Source organism: Azolla caroliniana, unplaced genomic scaffold, assembly GCF_043228905.1.
Source record: "Azolla caroliniana isolate FFs.n. ecotype wild unplaced genomic scaffold, voAzoCaro1.0.p SCAF_11, whole genome shotgun sequence".
NCBI classification, from domain to species: Eukaryota; Viridiplantae; Streptophyta; class Polypodiopsida; order Salviniales; family Salviniaceae; genus Azolla; species Azolla caroliniana.
Genome location: NW_028230446.1, coordinates 17946859 through 17964201, shown reverse-complemented (window position 1 = coordinate 17964201; position 17343 = coordinate 17946859). Strand labels below are relative to the sequence as shown.

General features: G+C 39.0%; 1 protein-coding gene across 1 annotated transcript; it reads right to left on the bottom strand.

Annotated features, from left to right (window-relative positions):
• Positions 1-1979: 1979 nt before the first annotated feature.
• On the bottom strand, positions 1980-12995 carry LOC147858208 (putative copper-transporting ATPase HMA5). Its single transcript, XM_087326982.1, has 7 exons — positions 12820-12995; positions 8374-8678; positions 6484-7872; positions 3752-4006; positions 3548-3670; positions 2991-3461; positions 1980-2590 (listed from the first exon to the last, which is right to left on the bottom strand). Exons 2-7 carry the CDS (start codon positions 8671-8673, stop codon positions 2189-2191), a joined length of 2940 nt encoding a protein of 979 aa, XP_087183108.1. The 5' UTR covers positions 8674-8678; positions 12820-12995; the 3' UTR covers positions 1980-2188.
• Positions 12996-17343: the final 4348 nt, after the last annotated feature.

Sequence of the window (17343 nt, the reverse complement as noted above, 5' to 3'; positions counted from 1 at the left end):
TGAAGCCAAATCTATTTCGGTTTTTCACTAAATTATTAGATAATAGACCACATGAGGAGCTTCCAGGAGTAATTGAGGAATCACAGTGCTGGTGCTCAGTATAAAGCCTAGAAATGCAGACAAATACGGTCACCCAGACATTTTAAAAGCTTTGAAAACTTAGGCATTGCACATTGGCTTTTCAGGAATCCGGCTTGAAGCCGCCGAATTCGATGCTGATATAATGCTGCCTGCCCCATAACTGTGGTATTTGGCAGTTCCCTTTCTTCTTCAGGCTTTTGGTTAGATGGAAATAGAGGTCAACTGGTCTAGCATCATTTGAACTGAAAGAATTGCTGCTAACTCTCTATGAAAATTACACACAATCATCGGCTTCATTTTTCTCCATTCTACTCGAGCATCCATTGAGTTTGTCGACTCACTATCATCAGACTTCACTACCCGCTTGTGCATGTTATCCTCTCAGTTGAAAATACCACAATATGCAATCACTTCTTGTTCGTACATCTGATTTGCGACTTGCATCTTTAGCTTGGGAACATCCCTGAGAGATTGTATCATCTACTTTTTGCACTCGTGGGTAGTAATGTTCCAATCAATCTAACTGAGGCACTCACTTATGGTTCATTCATGTTCCAGTACCCTACGACAATTCTTCCTTTCGGATGAGCCTTTTGCTTCACAAATCCATTTAGCATATCCAATCAAGCACTTGAGGTAAAGAGTACATATATCAACTACTATGATGTACTGTCTCTGCATTAAGCTCCATCCGCCTCTTCCATGATATGTGTCATTTGAATGTTTCGCGTCATGGCATCATGTAAATTGTTTCACTGCTGCATTCTGTTCTTGATCCAACATTTAAATATCATTATAAGATTCAGCCTGCATCTGGTGCCTGGGTTTATATGTATTATAATTATTTGCGCACATCCATGATAATTAACATCTGCACTTATGTTAAACATACACATCTTGTAATTATATCAATATCTCCTATTCTTTAAAATAAACAGACTGAAGTGTATTAATAATAATTTATAAGTTACTGTAGAATGAAAGTCACATAACAACAGTACATGCCTAATGGATGTAAGAAATTTTGGCTGTTATGTCCCATAACTGAGAATCTCTAACTACAATGTTTTTTTGTCCCCCTTTTGTTTTCTCGCGTGCTATGGTATGAGAACCTATCATGTGAACCATAAAGCTTGACATGTCTGACAACCAAATGAATGGTGGAAACTTCGGTGTGGTATTTGACCCACTCAAAAAGTATGAGGTAGTGGCCAATCTACTTAGGAGTTACAGATTTAAAACTATTATTCTGATCTGTAGATTTCGGACATTTGTAGTGACTTATAATAATGATGATAATAATAAGTGATTGAACATGACAAGAGAAACAAGGAAGCAATGCCTAAATGCTACACAAGACACATTAGACATCCGGAAATGTTTGCCAATCACGATGTAGTAATTTAGTAACACATTGTTAAAATATTGAGTTCAAGCCTGTAATGGTGGGTTTTCTAGGTTTTCCACCAGGTTCACTGTGAACATTCTTCATAGTTTTTGTTCAATATCATATAATTCTTTACAATGCACTTTCTACAACCTAATTGTCAAGAAAAATATGATTGTCTAAACACAAATAAAGAAGCTTTCGCTCAGTTTTAGATGCTAAATGGCCTATAATCAAATGCTTGAGATACTGATAAAGTATGCCCATAAAGTTAGATAATAAGATGCAAATCATTAAAAATCTAATCCAATAATGGCATACCATGGATACATTTCATTATTTAAAGACAAACTATAGGAGGGCATAGATAGATTCATATCACGTTTCAAATTAAAGGTGCTGCACATACACATTTTAGATGCCTATGTTTAGATGCTTATATACATGTACATGTAACATATAGCAATATTACCACCACCGTTTAATATGGGCTGCTTTGCTGTTGACACTATTCTCATGTTAACTATATATTTATATTTGTTAAAAGCGCTTTCTTAAGAAAGGGAGAAATGCAATGGAAGGTGATATGTCCATTATTTATGTACAAAGCATGCACATTATCGAAGCGGTTCACATCGATGAATTTGTGCAATGTAGAGCATTATAGCCCATGGTATAAGCTCTTCAAGTGAAAGAACATATCAACTTCCAAGTTTACAATCAACTCCCGGTAACTCGTGTTAACTTTCGAGACTTCTTGTAATACTTCAAAAGAAGAGAAGAACAAACAACACTCACGGATGAAGCAGCCATTGCAGCCCCAGCAACCCAAGGAGGGAGACGAAATTGCTTGAAGGGAAAAAGTACTCCAGCCGCAATTGGAATGCCTAAAATGTTATAACCCAGAGCCCAAACATAGTTTAGTCGTATTCTATTGAATGTTTTCCTCGACAAATCTATAGCAGTAACCACATCTTCTAAGTTGTTTCTCATCAAAACAATATCAGCAGCCTCGATCGCTATGTCTGTCCCCGCACCAATTGCCATACCCACATCCGCAGCAACAAGAGCAGGTGAATCATTGATTCCATCACCTACCATTGCTACCGCTTTTCCTGTTGACTGTGAACAAGAAAACATATCCACTTTTAGTTGATTCATGCATGCATATCATGAGAAAAAACCATGAATATCTGTGAATTAGCCTAAAACACAAATTTCAATCTTTTTAAAACATTGCCACTCAATTTGCAAATGGGATTGAGAGCAATGTTATAAACATTGTCTCCAAATTTTATTGGAGAATATATTAAGAATCTACTAATCAGGGTATTCTTAACCATGTGTCATATGCAAGAGATACCTCTATTTTTAATGCATTTTAGCCTTAGTTCATTTCTTGAGAGAGAATTGGGATATAGTCAAGATCCTGGAGCCTAGGGAACCTTCAAACTACTTTCATATAATGAAAAGGAAATTAGGACTCCTATGAGGAGCCTTTCAGTGATAACTTCATAAATACCTGTAAGTCCTTGACTTTGTCTGCTTTTCCTTGAGGTTGAGTCTCAGCTAAAATCATGTCAATGCCCACTTCCCTCCCTATTGCATTCGCCGTACCCCAGTTATCACCAGTGACCATAATGCTTTGTATACCCATACTCTTCAAAATAGATATAACAGCAGCAGCATCATCCTTCACGGGATCAGATATGGCTATAGCTCCAACAATCTCATTTTCAACAGCCACCAAAACACCAGTTCGAGCTTGCTTCTCCATGTCCTGAAGATACTCAAGAGCAATCGATGGCACCTTCAAGCATGACCCAGTCATAAGCTGTTGATTTCCTACATACACTTTCTTGCTTTCTACTTCAGCATACACTCCTTGTCCTGCCATCACCTGAAATTTCTTTACTTCCAGCTTCCTCCTTGCGCCCATTTGCTCAATTGCATAGTCAACAATTGCCTTAGCAAGAGGATGTTCACTATTAGCCTGCATATATCAATGCATACATAAGAAACGCTGATTTTTGCATTTTGTTCATCGATGGTAAAAAAATCATGTAACATTTAGTTTACCTCTGCAGCTGTGATAAGGTCATAGAAGTATGCACGATCAATATCACTGAACAGCTTTAAATCAACGACTACTGGTTTTCCAATAGTCAGTGTTCCCGTTTTATCAAATATGATATATTTTACCTGAAAAACAACCATGTACAAGTAAACATTTGCAGCTCAAACATAAGACAGTAGAATCTATATAATTTACAAGAAGCAAACCTTGTGTGCACTTTCCAATGCTTGCCCTCCTTTGATAAGAACACCTTGCGATGCTCCTTTTCCCGTTGCCACCATAACAGCAGTGGGAGTGGCTAAACCGAGAGCACAAGGGCAGGCAATTACAAGAACAGAAATTCCAAACTGAAGAGCAAGTTCAAATTCATCCATGGATGCAGGAACCCATGACTTCGGGAATATCCTTGTTTTCCCTGCAGCATACCAACCTAACCATGTAGCAACGGCAATGACTACTACCTGAAAATAACCTTTGTTAGGTTTCATACACCATTATATTCTCTTCAGTGACATTAATATTTTACCTCTTCTTCTCTCTTTACAAATTAGGGCTGTATCCAAGTGGTAAGTCAAGCTTTTTTACCAGCTCATGAAACCGTCTAGTGTCTTGTTCGGTCTTATCTTAAAAGACATTAATATATCTTTCTTCTACACACAATCCTACACATACCTAAGTAGGAGTAACATTCACAGGGCTTCAGTTCTCCTTACAGAAGGCTGCATGTGCTTGTCTTTCCCATGAATATGCAACCCTTGGTGGTTGAAAGAAAATGTGCACATATACAGTTCCACGAGCCACAAACTAAATTGTGGCTATTTGATACCCTTGTCACACTGGCTCTTCTCTATGGATTAGAAACCTGGGACCAAGTCTTAACAAGGCAAATAACTGGAAAGATCTAGAGAGATGCTTAGTTTTAATTATTGCTCACATGGTAAGGAACAAAGCATCAATGCCCCGTGATATGGTCCGGGCAGAGATAAGAGCACCTCCAACAATCACTAAGGCATCATTCTGATCAGTGACCAGCAGCCAACAGCTTTGGGAGCCCCTAAATGAATGTACATCCTGGGATTTGTGACATCAAAACAACTGCTCAATACGGAAATAATCACTCTTGGTACACTGAAACACAAAGATCGTAGGACCATATGGTGTAAGCATAAATGCACTACCCCTGGTCCAATATAGCTTGAATTGTCCCCATCTAAACACAAAAAGCGAAAAAGAATATCCGAACTGATATCCCCAACTTGGATAACTGAAGAAAATGGATCAGATCTACAACACCTCTTGGTATGAAGATGGCCCACTATAAAGCACACTTTACACACATCGGAGGATGAATTTATCATCAGGCCCTCTTATATGAACATACATCATTCATATGCCCCTGTGCAGTGTAATAACGCAACTGTGGACCCCTTCACATCAGTTAGAGATCGAGGTAGGCAGATATGGACGCATACCTCTAGAAGAAAGCGTTTGCCAATCGTATTATCAAGGAATAGAATTTGAAGAATGCTTTGTCAGTTATTGTATTCCTTTTTAAGAAATCCGAGGGGATACCATAGCCTCCTTAACCAAGGTTTTGGTCCACTGTGCATATGGAATATGAGGACTAAAAGGTGCCCAAAGCTATTCTTGCTAGAACTCAAGAGATACAGTGAGAAGTTGTTGAAGGAAAAAATGCAACCACACAAGCTCATCAACAAAGAGCAATCACAACTTTATTTAGCCTCATCACTCCTACTCATGCTGCAAGTCAATTAAGGGCTACAAAAGTGGGCTCCCAACCTGGACCCAGCCTACAGCGATTTGTCATGCATGTAGGCCCTGGCCTCGTGAACGAAGACCACAGAACCATTGTCATCAACAGATAAAAGCCATTATCTCTCCCCATTGCAAGTGCTTCTTACGCTTCAAAGATCTCTCCATTTTGGATTGACTTGCTAGAGAATATTTCAGTTTGACATTCAGTGTTTCAGTTTGAGGTTGAGGTGCACAGTTTACTATGACATCAGAGGACACTTCCATTGACTCTTCAAAAACGATTTTCGACCATTTTCATGCGTCATGGAATTCTATGATCAGAGATGTTTGAGGCTGTTTTTACTAGAGAATAATAAATTGAGACATTCGTTTATGAGTACACAGCCAACAGGGCCATTAATACAGATGTCAGCCATCTGCACAATCATATTGGCATTCTTCCTCAACAATTGGCCAATTCTTCCTTTCCACATGCCCATAATTGATCCTGTATTCACAAACTACCGAAACTCTAAACCCTAAATCTGTTATGAAAACCTATGATATGTATATATTTCTACTTCTTAACAGTGATGCACAAGACTTTTGATAATGAGGTTAAGAATTAACAATCATCATCAGCTGTGTCGAACTTGGCTTGTATACGGAAGTTTGACCTCTTCAGTTTTTGTCCATTGAAACTAGACATTGGGAAGACCAAGGTTATGATGCGTATACCATAAGCCAATGATTACTGGATTGGAGCATCAGTTTTCTCTCTCCCACAATTGGTTGATTATTTCATGTCATGCTACCACAACTCGGTTGCCACAGAAAAACTAGCAAAAGATATATTGCATTGGAAGTTGGAACCACCCTATTTAATACATTGGCCAACTTAACTTTCTAACAAGAACACAACAAATGTACCACATCTAGCCATAAAGAATGGTACTTTCCTTACTACCCTTTTTTCCCATCCATTCAAGAGAAAACAATATCAACTCTTCTATTCATGCAGCTACATGTTCCTAAAAGCATGCACATTCTTCTAAATAAATATTCCATGCATGGACTTAAGTGAAGAAATGAATGATTCGTAACGAGCATCATACAACATTTTATTTGAATACTCTATTTACTCAGTCTCCTCCCTCCCATGAAGAAATGATAGAAGGCTTACAGCAGGCACAAAATGTTGTGAGATGTTGTCCGCCAATTTTTGAACAGGTGCTTTTGCAAGTTGAGCAACTTCAACAAGTCGCACAATCTGAGAAAGAGCTGTTTCAGAACCCACGCGGGTAGTTTTAACATGAAGAACACCATTTTGATTCATTGTTCCACCAATAACTACATCACCCAGCTTCTTTTGCACCGGCCTAGCCTCACCTGTAATCATGCTTTCATTCACATAGCTCTGGCCCCAAATAACAATGCCATCTGTTGGCACCTTGGATCCCGGTAAAACTTTTACAATGTCTTTTCGTTGAATTAGTTGTGTATTTATTTCTGTTTCAGAAAGTATGTTTCCATCATTGTCCATATCAAGCAGTATGGCAGTTTCAGGAGCAAGGTTCATTAACTTAGCTATGGCTTCTGAAGTTTTTCCCTTTGCAAGGATCTCTAGATACTTCCCGAGGAGTATGAAAGAGATGAGCATGGCACTTGTCTCAAAAAAATCATTCCCAGAAAAATCCATAGAGGTTGCAGCCCGAATCATTATATAGACCGAGTAAAAATACGCTGCATTTGTACCAAGAGTCACCAGCACATCCATATTAGCAGATTTGTTCCTCAAAGCATTGTAAGCACCCACATAGAATTGTCGTCCAAAGTAGAATTGAACCGGTGTGGAAAAAATCCAGCGTAAAATCTCACCAACTGTTAACATATTCACAATCTTTCTCATCAATCCTTCTTTGATAGTTGGCACATACATAAAGACCATAGAGAGAAGAAACACGGGAACAGTAAAGATACAGCTCCAAAGAAATGATTTTTTATACTTCATGATTTCTTCCCTTCGATCTGGAACTCCATGACCTCGGTGCACATATAGGCTTGCTTTATAAAAAGATCCCTCTGACTTGATTACATTTATAAAATTTCTTGGACCCGTCTGATTGGGATCATAAGTTATTACCACTTTTTCACCTTCTATGTCTATTTCTACTGCCTTTACCCCTGGTATATTTTCAAGAGAACTTCGGATTAAGTTGGTTGCTTCAATGGAGTGGACACCCTCTACCTGTAGCGTTACTTTATCTCTCTCCTCTCCAGCACTGATAAGATCAGTACCATAGTTCATGTTATTGATCCTCTCCATGATCTGCTTGTAATTTATAACTTTTGAATCATATTCAACAACCGCTTCTTCTGTTGCCAAACTTATGTCAGCTCTTTTAACTCCATTTACACTCTTCAAGTTGGATTCGATATAGCTCGAGCAAGATGTACATCGCATACCCTTAATACGGAGACGACAGATAGTTTTCGTTTCTTCCTCATGCTTCCCTTGAATAATGTGTACTTCAAAGCCAGCATCTTGAATGGCCTTACAAATTGTTAAATCCTACAAAGGTAGAAGTTCAACATTTAACAATTCCCACTTAAACAAAAATAAAGTGAGGCAAGTAGACAAAGCAGAAAAGCCTCTTTGTCTGTGCTATGCTGTGTGTGCGTGTATATGTATGTATGTATGCCTATGAGTCTGTATCTGTGTCTGTGCCTCTGCCTGTGTTCATTTCTGTTTTGTGTTTTGTGTACATATACATGTATGTATATTTATATACTATATATTAGATTGTCTCTGAGATAAACCATGCATCTAGCATCATAAACGTAAGAATTTTAACTTAAATGCCTAACACAACTCTTTTTATCTCAGGAGACGACAATTATTATTGAATCTTCCACTTCATTTAGCTCATTCTTTGATTATGTTTGTATAGACATGATTAAAGCAGCCAAACTTACGTTGTGTATATTTTATATAATACTCATATCGAAAGCAAGTTGTACCAACAATAGCATACTTATGTACCATCTAATATTTCCTTATCAATGGACTTACATCAACAAAGGCCGGATGATACATGACTTGAGCTCTGTTTTGGAGGACAGCCACAGTTGCATCTTCAATACCTGGCAAGCGCTTCACAGACTTCTCTATGGAACTAGCACAAGCTGCACACTCCATTCCCAGGACTTCTAGATTCAATTCGCGTACCTTGTCAGCATCATTGCCCATTGATGGAGGGTATCGAGGCATTGCTGGATATCGTGGAGGTGGAGAAAGTGCTATTTCTCTTGAGGCATAAGTTTTAAGCGGTGTCAATGGAGGTGATGTTATGGTGATTTTATGCCCAGCCATATTGCCTAGTAAATCATAAGGGAAGGTAAACAAAAGGTGAAGTTTGGTCTCTCTCTCTCTCTCTCTCTCTCTCTCTCTCTCTCTCTCTCTCTCTCTCTCTCTCTCTCTCTCTCTCTCTGAGATAAGTGTGAAGCCCAATCCTTGCACGAATTTCTCTCATTGGTAAATTTTTTGAACATCGAGAGTCGCTACTCACTTTCACACGTATCACGTGAAATGTAATATTTTTGGTCTCATAGGTCATATTTGACCTCCGAAGACGATAATATAATCAATCTATCTATCTATCTATCTCTCAAAATTCTCTCATCCAGTTGGGTAGTTTGATGTCAAAAAACGATTCAAAAAATGGGATGTGGAAGATCTCCTAGAGCTTCCAAGTGATGCTATGAAATATGTAGTTATTGAGGAAAGATTAATGGACCCACTAAGGAAGAAGTGGAAAGATGCTAAAAGGACAAAATAAGAATAATATATTGCAAATATCAATCTTGAGTGTTGGGTTCTATATTAGGCAAGAAGGCCTAATGATCGTATTCAACCTTACCTCATTACTAACATGCATATTAACTCACGTAGTGCCCTAACACTCCTTTGCACTTGATCACACAACCTAGATATTGAAGTTGAGTTATGGAATCAAAATCAACCAAATATGAAGGTATGTAAGGTATGCAAGGAAGGGCTAGTACAGAATGAGTATCACTTGCTTTTACATGCTCTGCATATAGTGCAATTCATGACTCCCCACCCACATGTGATATCCTGGGGCAGCCTCCAATTCCCCACCCACATTAGTTTCTGACTCTCCAAAGGGTCTACAAAGACATCTAATGCCTTAAAAGTATTTTGTATGAACAAACATTTGTTGATAAACATGGATAAAACTTATGTGATGGTGTTTAACGCCACTCAAGAATGGGTGGCAAGATCAGAACCAGAATTCTTCTTGGGAGAGGAAAAGGTAGCATAGACACACTCCTACACATACCTAGGAGTAACATTTATAGGGCCTAGGTTCTACTTACGGCAGGTTGACTTTCTCGTGGATATGCAGCCCTAATGTGCACATTTGCAATTCCAAGAGCCACATACTAAATTGTGGCAATTTGATACACTAGTGACACCAACTCTTGTCTATGGAGTAGAAACATGAGGACTGAGTCTTAATAAGGCAAATAACTCGAAAGATTTAGAGAGACATTTAGTCTCAATGATTGCTCGCACAGTAAGGGGCAAAACATCAGTGTCCCACGAATCTGAGCAGAAAATGGGAGCAGCCCATATATCATCGATGCATTATTCCGATCAGTTACTTGTATCCAATGGCTTTGGGAGCTCCTTAAAGGAAGGTGCTCAAGGTTGGCAGTTATATCATCAAAACAACTTGTTGAACATGCAGACATTCATTATGCCACATGGTCCGAGTCACATGGCATAAGAATAAATGCATTACCCTTATTCCAATATAGCTTGGATTGTTCCCATCTAAACATGACCAAGGTGGGAAGAACAAAGTGATTTGAACTGATATTATTAACTAGGAAAACAAGATAACATGGATCAGCCCCAAAATATCACTTGGTATGTAGATGGCCCACTATAAGACACTTTTTACACACATTGGAGAATGGATTCATCATCAAGCCATCTTACACAGACATACATCTATCCTATGCGCTGCACAGTCTAATAGGGCAGCTGTGAATTCATCACATCAGTTAGAGATTGAGGTAGACAGATACACACAAATACTTCTAGAAGAAAGAATTTGCCAATTGTGTCATCAGGGAATGGAATATGAAAAACACTATGTTTGCCATTGTATAGTGTTTGTTTATGAAATAAGAGAGAGATATAATTGCCTCTTTAAACAAGGCTTTGGCCCACTATAAAAGGTAGTGGAGTATGACAACCAACATTGCTTGGGACTTTTCTAACTAGAATTCGAGACACAAGGAAAAGTTGTTGAAGGACAACAATACAACCACAAGCTCATCAACAAAGAACAATCACAACTTTCTTCAACCCCATCACTCCTATTCATGCTACAAGTCAATAAGGGCTACACAAATGGGCTCCTGACCAGGACATAACAAAGGGGTTACAATAGATTGGGCAATAGCACTCTGTCGTGCACATAGGCCCTAGCCCCATAGATCACAATCTCACCACCTTTATCATTGACAGATAAAGGCCATTATCTCTGACCATCGCAGGTGTTTCCCTCGGTTCAAAGACCTCTCCATTCTGGATCAACCTGTGCTAAAGATCTTTCGAAGACAAAAATTACAATATATCTGACTTGAGAATCTTACAGGTACCCATAACAAGATTCTTTAGTCTCTTTTTATCGTGTTTACATTTTTACTTAACATTTATTTATTTTGATTTTTTGTTATAAAAAACGAGACAACACTTAAGATGTAATCTCTTGTTTGGTCTTAAAGGCCATTTTGGCCTCTTAAAACACATTAACATTTCTTTCTTTCTTTCTCTCATTCACTCTCTCACTTCAAAACAAGGATACCCCCCCTTCTTTAGTTACACCAGTCATATCAGGGTGATTGGTTTCTTTCTCTCTATCACTCTTTTGGTGATACACATTCTGGGTAATACAGCAATGCCCTGTTCTAATTACTTTCCTACCTATTTTGTTTTTATAGAGATGATATTGTTCTTATTCATACAGGTCTTTCCCTGACATTTGTATACTCCACATTCTTTTACGCATGATAGTAGACTATCACTGCAAGTTTGGTGTTTGGTCAAATCGGTAGGTTGGCACCGATGTAAAAAACGAACTAGATTGTCGATACTTTGTAGGGAAAGCTCCGATCTCCTTCATAGTACGAAAGAACTATTAACACACTGTTTAGTAAGAAATATTACTAATTTCCAAGTATCAGTCACAATCGAATTCCAATTTTAATTTATCGAGTCGTCAAATCGATTATGAACCTTCCCCTCAAACATGATAAAATTCATTTTCTCACCGGATGCATGGCACTTTTGCCATGAATGTAGATGTTAGTAGACCAAACTCAATTCTATCGATATGATCTATTGAGTTACAAAATCTATTGGTTAGATCGTGTAAAGAGTGGGCTCATTTTGCCCTCAATCTTCTACTTCCAGCAACGACGAGACAAAGACAGTTCTAGGTATGACATATCATGATATACCTATCTCAATCCAATCGAGATTATTACTGTCTCTGGGAAATCCATAGCAAAACCCGTAGAAATTGGAAGACCGTATGCCATTGTGATTTTATTTATGACGCGACTATAATTTACATAAGCTCGGTGGTAACTTGGATGAGGTAAGGCCACACAACACGTGTGATTAAAATCTTCAATGATTTAATATTTCACATATACACATTAGGTTACATCTGCTTTATTCCATCAAAAGTAGTCATATGTGTTTTTTGACACCCAATCTATCTAATATTGTTCTATCTGAGGCTACTCCTACCATTCAACCTCTTTGAATATACTGTTTCCACATACCACATGATGATATGGATACATGAATATATAGGACATGTTCAAGACATTTAACTTTAGCAATCTAGTGAGCATAGACATTTTCCTTTTATCTCCTGCATAGACAAGTTAACCTAAGAAGTCCTGATCCTTGTCGGATCACATAGGCCATTATGGCCTTTCAGAGACATTAACAAATAGCTCTTGCTTTCTCTCTTTTCTAAAAGTTACACAAACTATACCCTTATTTTGTTTGCACTGCTCAACTCCAGGGAGAGATTCTGTTGTCTCCCATAGTTCCAATTGGCCTCTCTTTTAATCCAGGTTAAACCCCTGAGATATTAACAATTATTAGGTCTTTATCATTGTCTCAACCCCTATCCCTATCTCTATCCCCATCCCTATATCTATATCTGTCTCTATCACTTTCGCAATTGATATCTCTATCTCTATATTTATGTATCCATATCTATATCTATCTCTATGTCTTATCCGACGATTCGTGGCCAAGAACTTTCAAGTATTCATTGCAAAGATAAAATCCATTTGCTTCATACGTAACCTATGTCCATCCCATAGACATATTCTATCTATCAAAATTGCTTCTTTTTCAGAAACCTTGGATAAACAGAAAAGAATGGTAAACAAGCCTTACCTGTGTTTTGGGCAATCTTTATCTTTGTCTGGGTAATCGTATATTGCTTTCTTCTTTGTTTGTAAGGAGCAGAGTATCTGATTTTTGGTGTTTGTTTTGAGAGCAAAACAGAGTAATTTGGGTTCGTCTTTGTTTGTGAGAGGGAAACAGAGGATGCTGGCCTTCTGTGACTTCAAATTTAAAAGAAAAAGAAAAAAAAAAAAAAAAAAGAACGAGCAGAAAAACAGAGTATAATGGTAGATGTCGTGGCTATTGCTGGATCACCAAGACATTGTTGTATTGTGGCTTTCAATTTATATACGCTGCCAAAATGATGGACTCCACCACTAACTTTATAACTACATACCTCCTCCTCAACACAATATTAAGCTTTTGACTTTCCAAGCTTCTGAAAACCTCTTGTTTTTTCTATCCCTTCCATTCCTCTCACCCCACCTATCGGACAACCTGACTTAACCCTCCTCACATCTCTCCACAAACCGCTCATGTTTCTATGTCTTTGACGACATTAAATCCTCGTTTACCTATCTAAATACCATTATGAAAATTTGACTTAGAAGATGGGATGCATCAGATTTGCTACCTGATGCATCAGTACATTCCTATGTGAATGATGCTTTCTTGCAACACCAACCTTATCACTCCTTATATAGAAAACTCGTATTCACACGTTATATTACATATGTTTCAACAAAAGTGCAACCTCATTTTAGTCTCCGAACGCGGAAATCCACACTCATCGATACATGTTAGATCCCATTCGTTACTTTGCCATCTCGCATAACCCAAACATGATATCATGTGGTAATGGATCTTTGTGTTGCTTCCATTATAACATTGTTAGTTATTTGACGTGTTGTATATCATTAATGGGAATTTCCGTGATTAACAGCTCAAAGAGGCTTGGAAGGTCATGGAACTCCCACATATTATTAGAATTCCTATTGCTACTCATTCTTTTGAAAGAGGCATGCAAGGTTCGATTTCAATACTGATGAGGACTTCATGTTGTTAGTATGCTTATTTAGGTAAAGCGATAATGAATTACATCCAGAATCATACACCAACTTTGAAAAGTTCATCATTTCATACTCTCTCTCTCTCTCTGGTGAAAACATACAATTATATTAATAAAAGTGTAAAAAACACAACTTGCAATAGGTGTCACAATGGAGTATGGTCACCCACTAACTACATGAGTAGTTGACAACATGCAAGACAAACATTCCGTTGAGGAAAGAATTTCCACTTGCTCCAATAAAGAAAATTGTTGCATTAGTACTCCCTTTAAATTCTCTCTCTCTCTCTCAAAGAGATAAACCATGCATTATGTACAACGATGAGCCACTTGAATGTGTGGAAAGCTTTAAATATATTGGCCTTGAAGTTCCTTCAAATCATAGATGCAATGAATGTGCTACACACCGCTTAGAGGCGGGTAAACAAGTATACTATGCATTTGAGAACACATGCAATCTTGGAAATATTAAGTGTTTGGTCCTCGAGAAATATCTTTTTGACACTTTGGTGACACCAGTTCTTCTCTATTGGGTGGAAGTATGGGACGATAGCATCCCTAAATCTACGTGGAAAGAGTTTGAAAATGTCCAAAAACATTTTCTTACAAAGTTTCTACAAGTTAAGAAACAAACGCCATACACCCTCCTCTTGCTTGAGACATGATCATTGTCACGGACACACCAAGTGCGGACTGGGACGGAGCACAGATGATGAGGCTATGAACAACGGGCTACAAACTTGGAGCTAGAAGTGATGAGGCTAGGAACTCGAGAAGTTGTGAGCGATATGAGAGCATGAAGACAAAGAGCTAGAAGTGACAAGGTTAGAAACGAGACAAAGGTAAAGATCAATGAGACAAGAAGGGGTGAAACGAGAATACTAAATTGATGTGTCAATGACTGTCGTTGAATCCCTTGAAAGGGAACAAGGATGTTACAAGTATTTATACAATTTCCGAGATTGAATATCTCTAGAATATACTCGAGAATATACCACAAAATAATTCTAGAATATACTAATGACTAGAATATTCTCGAATGTACTATACACTAGACTCTACAATATATTTAAGTTCACAATTGAATGTGGATAGTTCGCAAGAGTTTTCATATGGTTGACATAACACAATGTAATGTGTGTGTTAAAAGTTAGAGGTTCGAGTTTAGAATGTGACATTATCCCCCCTCTTACGCCGCCTTCCCAAATCGGTCCTTGGCTTAAGGGGATACTATTGATGAAAATCTTAGACCACCTCCAAAGTATTTTTTAAATCCTAGACAATAAGTAACCCTTCCAGAAGATGAGGTATTGAACACCAACGGGCATGAGCGACCATGTGGAGTCCTCATCGGGAACTAGAACACGAATACCAACGGGCGTGAGTGACCATGTGTGGTCCTCACGGGGAACACGAACACCAACGGGCATTACAGACCATGTCGGTACACGCCGAGAGTTGGAACACGACCACCAACAGGCGTGAGCGACCATGTGTGGTCCTCACTGGGATCTGGAACATGAATAGAAGGATGCATGAGCCACCATGTCAGTCCTTGGCGGGATCTGGAACACGAACAATAGCTGGAGAGAGCGACCATGTGCGGTCCTCACTGGAGACTGGTGAGGAGACTGGAACATGAATAACAACGGGCATGAGTGACCATGTGCGGTCCTCACGAACACGAACACCAACGTGCATGAGAGATCATGTCGGTCCTCGCCGAGAGTTGGAACACAAACACCAACGGGCGTGAGCGAGCATGCGGCCCTCACTGAGAACCGGAACACGAACAGACATGAGCGACCATGTGGCCCTCACCGAGAACTGGAACACGAACGGATGCGACCATGCGTCCCTCACCGAGAAGTGAACACGAACAGGCGTGAGCGACCATGCGGCCCTCACTGAGAATTGAACACGAACAAACGTGAGCGACCATGTGTCCCTCAACGAGAACTAGAATAACAAAAGGCGAAGGAGTGCAAGTGAAGCGGTCGACTCGACTTCTTCTATTATGAGAGGGTAAATAGTTGAGGTTGACCCAAGACACGACACAAACGGTAATGCTAGCGAGAAACCCACGCGATCCCCACCAAGAAAACGGTTGTGACCCCCACCGAAACTAGAAGATGAGTGATCGAAATCGGTCCTCACCAACAAAAAGTGGCGCGAGACTTGAACTATAACAAAAGTGCAATGCAAGCGAGCAATGATGAAAGGGACCAACAACAGTCATTGACACATCAATCTAGTATTCTCGTTTCACCCCATCTTGTCTCGCTGATCTTTATCTTTGTCTTGTTTCTAGCTTTGTCACTTCTAGCTCTACGTCTTCATGCTCTCATATCGCTCACAACTTTTAGAGTTCCTCGCCTCGTCACTTCTAGCTCCAAGTTCATAGCCTCATCATTTGTGCTCCGTCCCAGTTCACGCTTGGTGTGTCTGTGACAGTTCACAAGAGTTTTCATATGGTCAACACAACACAATGTACTATGTGTGTTAAAAGTCATAGGTTCAAGTCTAGAATGTGACAATCGCTTCCCATTGAGATCATGGCCATGGAAAGGGTTGTTGAATACATGCTTAAGATTCAAAAAAGTTCGTCACATTGACTTCCTAAAATTGCATGGGAAGCAAGCAAAAATATCCAAAAGACGCATAAATACGTTGTGTTTAGGTTTGATGCAAGATATAGAAAAATGGTTTGGTAGATGGGATGCACGACACTTGCTTCATGATGCATTACTAGATTCATTTGTAAAATAGGCCTTTTTGCAACGCCAATGTATCATGACATGGGAAAAATGTGGAGTCTCATGCTTCACACATGTTGCACCTAACTACAAAACCATATTCTTCGTGGAATGGGGAAACCGTACACATCGATACATGTTAGAGCCCATCCTGTTATCTATCATTTGAACCATTGCTTCCATGCAACTTAGTTCACATGCATTACGATGTGAGACGGGGCGTTGGGGCAAAAGTGATGAGAGTGGCCGACTATGCACATTTTTTCCTAAACAAGTTCGAGAGTGTGAGTATCACACTTTGATAAAATACTTAGCCTTTAATCATATTCGACCATGCTTTCCACATCTCTTCAACTGAGCCCAATCCTTGCACGAATTTCTCTCACAACCACAATGTGCACTCTTGATTGCAACATTTATTGGTAAAGTTCATGAACATCGAGAGTCGCTACTCACTTTCACACGTATCATGTAAAATGTAATATTTTTGGTCTCATCTCTCTCTCTCTCTCACACACACACACACGCACGCGCGCGCGCGTTCGCAAACATATGGCTATATTAAAACAATATGACGATATAGAAACCCCCCATAGGAAGTATCTTATAGCAAGGTTTCTATGAGGTGTTCGAATACAAAAGTGACATAAAGGCAACTCCTTCTGGGAAGAAGATACTCAAAAAGCTTAGTTGCAAAAATGGTCAAATCAAATTTCCTTTTAACCCATGGACCTATTATTGCACCCCATG

What these genes read in the sequence shown, in the direction of transcription:
- LOC147858208 (XM_087326982.1), bottom strand. Translation starts at nt 8,673, where the DNA reads ATGGCTGGGCATAAAATCACCATAACATCACCTCCATTGACACCGCTT. An exon ending in ACCTTATCACAGCTGCAGAG is followed by an intron (nt 3,462 to 3,547) that starts GTAAACTAAATG and finishes TGATATATGCAG; the next exon opens with GCTAATAGTGAACATCCTCT. An exon ending in ACAAAGTCAAGGACTTACAG is followed by an intron (nt 2,591 to 2,990) that starts GTATTTATGAAG and finishes TCTTGTTCACAG; the next exon opens with TCAACAGGAAAAGCGGTAGC.